General features: G+C 38.9%; 1 protein-coding gene across 2 annotated transcripts in view; it reads right to left on the bottom strand.

The window, feature by feature from the left end:
• Positions 1–379: 379 nt before the first annotated feature.
• Positions 380–9,388, bottom strand: part of mybl2a (v-myb avian myeloblastosis viral oncogene homolog-like 2a) — a 50,503-nt gene continuing 41,494 nt past the window's right edge. For both annotated transcript variants that reach the window (XM_048155391.1, XM_048155390.1), the window contains one exon: positions 380–3,416. In XM_048155391.1, coding sequence (XP_048011348.1) covers positions 1,653–3,416 — 1,764 coding nt within the window. In that variant the 3' untranslated portion in view covers positions 380–1,652. The remainder of the gene's footprint in view (positions 3,417–9,388) is intronic.

Below are 9,388 nucleotides of genomic sequence, written 5' to 3'. Positions count from 1 at the left end.
ATGATGAATTTCTCCATAAAGTTTTACTACATTCTGAATAGAATTCAAATGAAACCCATTTGAATTCTATTGAGAACGTTCTATTTTATCATAGGAACGGCTCGCGCAAATCTTATCACACTTTTGGAGCACGCTGGTGAACGCGCCTGCGGTGATTCGCGTGTGGTGCACCACTCATGCTTATAAAAGCTCCGAACGCGCGATTTATACAATTAATTAACATCCTGATTCTATGTTTCGGTGTGGTGGTTAGATCAAGTACCGGCAACATGTGATAAGTGCCGGTATGCAAGACAAAGCGTGGGTATGCTACAGATTAAAGTGCCGGTGCGTTCGAGCACTGAGTAAGATCGCGTGGGTGTTTGAATTCAGATTGCGATTTTTTTTATGAATAATCATGCAATTTTATTGCTCTATGTTTTTGCGCTGAATCGGTTTCGTTTTCGTAGGCTATTGAGTGAATAAATACAGAAATCCCTTCATTTCTATAAAAAAATCGAACCAATTTGAACTGGAACGCCGCCCCCCCTTGAAATTCACTCCGGGGACGCCGTCCCCCCGCGTTACCCCCCATTTCCACCCCTGCTTGTAGCCAATCAGCAGTAGGGTCGTGTCCACTCATGATGGGAGAGGAGAGAGAGTGAGCAAGAGGGAGAATGGAAAGACTGTAGAAAGAGAGATGGCTGCTAGACATTACAAAAGAGAATATTACTGGAAAACGGAGGTTTCTGATAAGGCAAGAGCTTTAGGACCTGCGTTAATATTAGAAAAGCTTCCCAGCGTTGGAGAGACCCAAGCGGGAAGGCCTGAAAACAGATGCTGAGGTTGCGTTGTTTCTGTTCCATATGTGAGTAACAGTGGTTTTGCTGTTTCACAGAACCAAAGATATGCTGTTGCTGTAGTGATAGGTATAGTAACAGGACAGTTTTGAGTGTCATTGTTTGACCAACTCCAACCAACTCCTGCTTGTACAAACTCTAGTGTACTGTATGTTCATTTTTTTGTTTTTCCTTGACTTTTGTTCATTATCTTCGCTTTATTTTTCGCCAAGCATTATTTTGCTTTGCTTCACCTATGATAGACACATCTACTGCATTGCATGTTTGTGCATTTTGTGAGCGGAGCAATAAAGGGAAGGGTGTGTTTGTTTGGCTCGATTTCAAATATTAATAGTGTTTCTAAGAAATTGCTCACTGCAACTTTAACTAAATGTTCACACTTATTTCTGCACATTGAGTGTCTTATGACACTCACGTTACTGACAGAATCATAACTGTATAGCCAGACGAAGCTTGCAATGCACAAGCATCATATGTGGGTCTCACACATCATGCCCATTGGTCCCCCAAAAAGAAGGATGCAGAGGTGAAAGTGTTAGCAGATACATTTGAGTCTGATAGGCAGGTAAAAAAGCAGATTATCCTTCATTCAGAATTATGTGAAACTACAATTTGAGAAACCAGCGGCAACAATTTGACAACCAATGTAGTTTCAAGATTATTCAAGTTTCAGGTTTATTGTCCATGACATGCTCATGAAAAGTTACTAAAAAAAAAAAAAAAAAAAAAAAACACTGCAAAAAACATACATACATACATGCACATTATATCTGCATATCTTTCCCAGGTCCTTTAAGGCAAAAATCTCAGTATTTATTCCATTGCATTTTTGCTATCCTTCTTCAGATACTCTCGGTACAGCAGAAGTCGTTCTGTCGTGTGCTGCGGTAGCCTGCTTCTTCGGGCCCGTACAATACAGGATGCTAAAGGAAATAGTCTTTTAAATCCCCCTGAAGATGCTGGGACAGCCAAAAATTTGCGGCATATGCTTTGTAGGCAAGGGAAGCGGGTAGCTTCTTTCCAGAAGGTTTGAACGGAAACATCTTCCTCAGACAAGAGCTCTGATAAATACTGATTCAGCTCAGTGGACTGCCTATCAGCATGTTCTGGTTTATCACCTCTCATTTCTGTTGCAGTTTCACTCAATGCTGATTCTACAACTTTAGAGGCACGGTATTTGGAAGGTGTAAACAGTGTGCTACTCTTGAATTTCTCTTTTCCATTGTCAAAGGGTTGAAGCTTGATTCGTGGGTCCAGAACTGTGGCTAGTATCAAATCTCTTCGCAAAATAATAGGTTGGAAGTAGGAACGGAGACCAGAACGGAGGACTGAGCAGAAAAGGCTGAACTTTGTGGCCTTGGTCTCAAGTGTTTTATCAAGTCCAATGATAGTTGGAATGATGAGGGACAAGGTGATACCGTCTTCCTGAAGTACCTGGACCACCTCTTCAAAAGGCTCCATTAAGCCAACAAAGTCCACTACTTGATCACGTGTTACATGAACCACCGGTGGACAAACGTGGCAGCTTTCTGCCTCTGTGCGGGCTTGATTCAAAAGAGTCATCATCAAGTCCCATACTGATTCTTGCATTATTTCACGGATGATGGTAATTGTGGAGTTCCAGGTATACCTGCTTGTGTCGTAAGTACCAGATAGTGAGAGCTTGCATTTCTTTGCAAGAACCTCAAGCCAGTAGGTGCTGCGGCGAAAAAAAGACACCACACTTTGTACCTCAAATAGTATACCCTCAACAACTCTGGACTTCTTCAATGCCTCCTTAATTACGCAATGCAGTAGGGTAGTAATACAATCCAGATGTTTGCTGGATGAAATTTCAGCTATAGAGAAATCATCTATGGTGACCTGATCATCAAGAAAACTCAATAATTCATCTTCATCTGGATCATTCTTCTGTGCAGAATACATGATCTTGTAGTCACAGAAAATATCATGTGTAGCAATAGTGTTCTTGGCCTCATGGATGATACTGTAACCAATGTTATGGGGGAAAAGCCCATAGCTTAGAAGAACTGATTCAATTTCTGCTCCAATCTTTGTTGTAAACTGATTACACTGCAAATGGCGAAAAGCCACAGTCGGCCTGTGAACATTCCAGTCTTCATCAAGAAAGTGCATCTGAATGGCAAGAAGTGGCTCTACATGTTCACTAGCCCAAATATCAGCAGTGATGTGAATAACATTATGGCCTCCAACCAAAGATACACAGTTCCTGAGCTGTTGGATCAGCTGTGGCTTGATGGTTTTCTCCACAGCATTATATAGTTGTGAAGCTATCGTGTGCTGTGAGAGCTGTGGGTATTGAGGACCCATTGAAGTCATGAACTTACGAAACCCAGAACCTTCAGTAAAGTTGAGTGGTAGCATGTCCTCGGCAATCATTTGCAAAACATCATCTACAAATGCTTTATGTTGCGACTCAACAATGAAGGGACTTCTGGAGATAGAGGGTGAAGCTGAACATGGATAGAGGGGTGGACTGTTGGCCTTCAGGTTTTTTTCTAAAGCTGTCCTCTTCATCTCTTTCACCTTGGGCAATGGCTCCACTGTACTTTTTGACTGTGAATTAAAATTAAACATTAAAATGACAAGGGCAAACACATTCATTTCTAACTTATTCCAATTACAATAGCCACTTTTCCACAGTCGGGCCAAACTTTGCCTTGCCTTGGTAATGCAAGAGTTTACATTTTATTATTAATTTGTGTTTATGTCGCTCAAATAGAGCTTTTAGCCAACTACAGAGAAATTGGTAGCCAGGCAACCGACGAGCGAGCAATCCTGACTGGCGACATCACTGCATTCTACTAGCAAGGTTCGGCACAGTTAGCCAAATGTGCTGAGAAGTCCGGGCCGAGAATGGTTTCTAATCGTGCTGTGCTGAAACAAGCTCAAGTAGAAATACAACTGGAACTGTTCCTTACCGTTCTTAGAACCATTTGGCCCGAAGGTGGAAAAGTGGCCAAGCAGTTAAGTAGATTGATCCTACATTTGTCCTAAATATTATTATATGGCATGTGCATCATGGGTGACTTTTCCAGGGCAGTTTTCAGAGTCTGAGCTGATCTAAATCTCCTCAGGTTATCCACTATAAAGAGCAGATGGGTTAGTGATTAACATAAAATTAGATATGAGGTAACTTTGTTGCCATCTAAATCAATATCTAAACTAGGGGTGTGCACAAATAGTAGAATATTCGAATATTCAACCTGTAATTAATATTCGAAAAATAAAAATACTATTCGAATTTTACTATGTTGCTTTGCTGGCCATAAACGCAGTGAATCCATGATAAATCCTAAGCACTAAAACTCGCAGTTATAACTAAATGCACCGGGTGGCGCTGTGGAGCGTGTTTAACAAGTTTATTGAATTTGATCGTCACATAATGTTGTCATCTGCCTCGCAAAGTTTGGAATTACTTGGATGAAATTGATCTGACACAATGAATTACTTTTGATCAAATGAATTAATGAAACAGGGTTATCATAATATCACCACCATAATGAGAAAGCACATGAAATGAGGAAACACAGCTGTCCATCACTGCATTCGCGACAGGTAGGCTAAGCGCAGCTATACCCAAAGTGAGCCGAGAAGATAACTCATCTGATAGCAAAATGATTTTGAGACATATGCTTCCTTTAAATTTCTTCGAGGGAGACATATTTACGAACAGAAAACACAAACTGCTACTGTTAGAAACGTAGCTTAGCATGCCGTTATGTATTATCATTATCTTGTTTCTGCAACGTCTGTCAATGCGGCTCGTTTTCTTACCCGAGCATGTGGATAATATTATTGTTTTTCTCAACATGAACATGTGAAACAATATGAAAACGATAACCATATAGGCTACTGTCTCGAGTGTATTATGTACGTTTTGTACGATAACTGGCACTGTCTGCTTTATTAGCGTTTTTCTAGTTTGCTCAAATTGTTTAATGCTTTAACCTGTTAGCCAGCACCCCCGCTTTTGGAAAATTCGAAGAAATGACATACCCAAACTAAAACAGATACAGTTAGGTCTAAGTAAGGTCTCATTTGAAAGCAGACGCTTTGCAGTTTATGGTAAATAATTAATTAATTATTGTCACAATGAAGAAAATAGTTAAAAATAGCTTCAAAGTTTTGAAAAGTTATAAGAAATTTATTTTTATGAAATATATTTATGAAAATAAAAGTGAAGTTGGCCTTGTGGCAATCTAGAAATGCACTGCAGCTAAAGCCACGTCTGACCATGTTATATTTCAAATATGAAGATGATAAGTTTAAAATTCTGAGTTTTATTACATGTTTTTCAAGACCATGTCATGAGGCTTTATTTAGAAAGGACCCTAAAATGTTAACTGATGTTTATTGTCATCTATTCATCTATTGTGTTTGTTCAAGTGTATTGAACACATTCCACCTCTCCAGCCTGCTTTGCTCTAATTATTCTTTTCTTTTGTCTCTATTATAATTACTGTGTTCTATTCAATATGATTTAATCCCTCATTTCATTCACCAAACTTCTCACTTCACCTTCTTTCAAACTGTATCTAATGCCCTTCGAGCTTTACGATTCAAAATGATTTATTTACATTAGCTCAGAACAGGTCATCTCTGGGGCCTGTTTCGTAGTCGCTTATTCATCCGAGATCAAATGACAATCCAAGATGATACATCGTCACATGACCTATTTGGGTTCTCAAACACACCTGTTGTGTACGATTAGTATCGCTGGATTGAGTTATCTGAGATAATTGCTTATGTGTTGGCTTAAAAGGGGATATGTATCGATAGTAGAAACATTGATCAGCAATGCAGCGATTGGCTGGAGTCAAGACGGCAACGTAATGACATCATAGAATGAGAAAAGACACCTGACGAAAAACTTGACGAATTTCTAGACATTATAAGGAAACAGCCAAGCGAATAAATGACAGAAGAACGACATAAATGTTAGATAAATGAAATGTGCACTATTTTTTTTTTACATGATTACCCAATTATTTAGGCTATATTCACAATTTCTATATTTGTACATTCAATTTTTTATTTCAATTTAATAGCAACTAATTACCTTTGAAGCATTTGACAGCATTAATTAAAAGTTTCTTAAGGGTCAAGATCAAGTTATCTGCTTCTCACTTCTCAAGCCACTCCCATAATATATGTCGCGGTTCAAATGCACAAATCATGTTGCATAGACATCTGTAACATGTGTGTATCTAAAAAAATACGTAATTATTCCCTCACGAATGAATCTCTCACAGAGTAAAACTGTCGGTGTCTGTAAAAAACGGCATTAAGTGTTATTTGCAAATTTATTTTTAAATCATTATTATTGTCCCTGGTTTACATTAGGGTACTCTTGTGGAAAGTAGCAGAGGCTGGGACAGACTTTAAACATCACCTCCGCTTAAAAAGATGCAATCTAATCCTGTTTCATGAAATAAGCCTGCTCCCGAGAGGTTTGAGCTTACAGACCTGTTGCTATGACAGCAAGTCTAGGATGAGCTTCGAAGAACCAAACGATCCAAGATCATGCCAAATCGTCAACAATCAAATCCAGCTAACTGAGTTAGCGACGTACGAAGAACGGGCCCCTGGGCTCGTTAGCATGTTAGCTTAGCACACCAACAAAACACGACAATTTATAAGATTAAAACCACGTTTTTGCTCCAAACTTACTAGTCGGTTGTTTTAAAGGATTACTTCACTTTTAAATAAACTTTTGCTGATAATTTACTCACCCCTATGTCATCCAAGATGTCCATGTCTTTCTTTCTTCAGTCGAAAAGAAATTAAGGTTTTTGATGTAAACATTCTAGGATTTTTCCCCATATCATTCATTTCAATGGGCACCAAACAGTTGAAGGTCCAAATGGCAGTTTCAGTGCAGCTTCAAAGGGCTTTAAACGACACCAGACGATACCAGACGATGAATAAGGGTCTTATCTAGCGAAACGATTGGTCATTTAAAAAAAAAAAAAAAAAAGTTTAAGTTTTATAAGCACAAACGCTGGCCTTGCTCTTTTCTCGGATGCGCGTTCGTGACATCACGTAATACGCAATTACGTTGAAAAGGTCACGGTTGACGTAGGCGGAAGTATCGAGTCAGTGTTTACATTACAAATGTGCGGAAGGAGGATCGTATACACATATTCAAATGTCTTTGTGTCAGTTTATTATTTAAGCCTTTGAGCAGTACGTTCCCACATATGGGATGTTTATTTCTGTGCCCCTGGGCGTACGGTTCCACATATGGGATTTAGAATGTTCAGCGACGTCACATAACTGCTAGATTCAAACTGTGCTTTCGCGCTCTGGCTGCGAGACGGACGCGCGCTCTCTTGTCATCACAGCTATGCAGTGTTTTCAGCCACATAATGTTTCTTTTAAGGTTTCAGACATTTAAATATGCATAAGCACCATTAAACAATATATTTGGAGTTTATAAAATATACACTGATGTCAGACGTCAGTGGAAGCATAAATAAACAGTGAATTCAAATATAATTTGCCGACATTTATTCATATCAGACACACATAAAGGGTCTAAGTAACTATAAAGTTTACTCTCTTAATCTTCCAGTTCACCAGCCACTTACGTGCATATATTTCAGAAGAAACTGATGTATTCTTCACCTGCTGTAAATCAGACTGACAGAACTCTGTGAACTGCAGTGCAAACTAAGATGGCAGCACCCATCTCGCATTATAGATCAAGATAAAGATCATTTATAAAGGTTTTTAAACAACAAAACACACTCACTCACACATATTTGAGAATCGGAATATCATATAGTTGAAGACATGTAAGCAAGTTTGCGAATATTTTAAATAAAAAAGGAAAAACAAAATAATAGTGATCCATCTCTCATACAGTGTTATTGTGGCTACGTTCAGCGCTCGTGACACGCACGCATCGCCATGGAAACAATAAGGGCAAACGTTCTAAAATAAGGGTCGCCTGGCGGTCAGTTAGAATATTTTAAACTCACACTTGAAAGGTATGCGTATCCTGGGTGTTTTAATATTAGAAAGCCTAAAAGAAAATTTTTGTCAGGACAGAAATTTGTGACTTTTCATAGATTTCCTATACACAATCCTGAGCGAATGAAACTGTGGTTGCTACGCCTACATCAACCGTGACCTTTTCAACGTAATTGCGTATTGCGTGACGTCACGAATGCGCATCGGAGAAAAGAGCAAAGCCAGCATTTGTGCTTATAAAACGTATACTTTTTAATTTTTTTTTTAAATGACAGATCGTTTCGCTAGATAAGACCCTTATTCATCGTCTGGTATCGTCTGGTGTCGTTTAAAGTACAGGTTAACAGGTTAAACTAAAAGAAAAAGCTTAAGATATAACGTAAGCTTGTGTATATTGCCAAATCGTAAGCTTGTTCAGAAATGGTTACAAACTCTTGATGAATTAAAAAAATAAATAAAGTCCTTCTTGTTTAAGGTAATTTAAATAAACGAATATTCAAATATTTATTTTTTACGAGACCAAAATATTCAAATACAATATTTTGGAAAAATGCCCATCCCTAATCTTAACCAGGGGTGTCAAATCCAAACTCAGCAAGGGCCATGCCGAGGGTTGTGAATAAAATCAGGGGCCAGACAAAGTGGAAAAAGTGCTTGCTCCCTTCCTGATTTTTTTTTTAATTTTTTTGCATGTTTGTCACACTTTAATGTTTCAGATCATCAAACAAATTTAAATATGAATCAAAGATAACACAAGTAAACACAACATGCAGTTTTTAAATGAAGTTTTTTATTATGAAGGGATAACAAAATCCAAACCCACATGGCCCTGTGTGAAAAAGTGCTTGCTCCCCACTGTTAAAACATAACTGTGGTTTATCACACCTGAGTTCAGTTTCTCTAGCCACACCCAGGCCTGACTACTGCCACACCTGTTCGCAATCAAGAAATTACTTAAATAGGACCTGCCTGTCAAAGTGAAGTAGACCAAAAGATCCTCAAAAGCTACACATCATGTTGAGATCCAAAGAAATTCAGGAACAAATGAGAAAGAAAGTAATTGAGATCTATCAGTCTCGAAAAGGTTATAAAGTCATTTCTAAAGCTTTGGGACTCCAGCGAACCACAGTGAGAGCCATTATCCACAAATGGCAAAAACATGGAACAGTGGTGAACCTTCCCAGGAGTGGCCAGCTGACCAAAATTACCCCAAGAGCGACGACTCATCCAAGAGGTCACAAAAGACCCCACAACAACATCCAAAAAACTGCAGGCCTCACTTGCCTCAGTTAAGGTCAGTGTTCATGACTCCACCATAAGAAAGAGACTGTGCAAAAATGGCCTGCATGGCAGAGTTCCAAGACGAAAACCGCTGCTGAGCAAAAAGAACATAAAGGCTCATCTCAGTTTTGCCAGAAAACATCTTGATGATCCCCAAGACTTTTGGGAAAATACTCTGTGGACTGACCAGACAAAAGTTGAACTTTTTGGAAGGTGTGTGTCCCATTACGTCTGGTGTAAATGTAATGCAGAATTTCAGAAAAAGAACA

Source organism: Megalobrama amblycephala, linkage group LG14 (genome assembly GCF_018812025.1).
Source record: "Megalobrama amblycephala isolate DHTTF-2021 linkage group LG14, ASM1881202v1, whole genome shotgun sequence".
In the NCBI taxonomy this organism is placed as follows: domain Eukaryota; kingdom Metazoa; phylum Chordata; class Actinopteri; order Cypriniformes; family Xenocyprididae; genus Megalobrama; species Megalobrama amblycephala.
The sequence above is the reverse complement of the archived record's forward strand: the minus strand, read 5'-3'. Positions and strand labels throughout refer to the sequence as shown.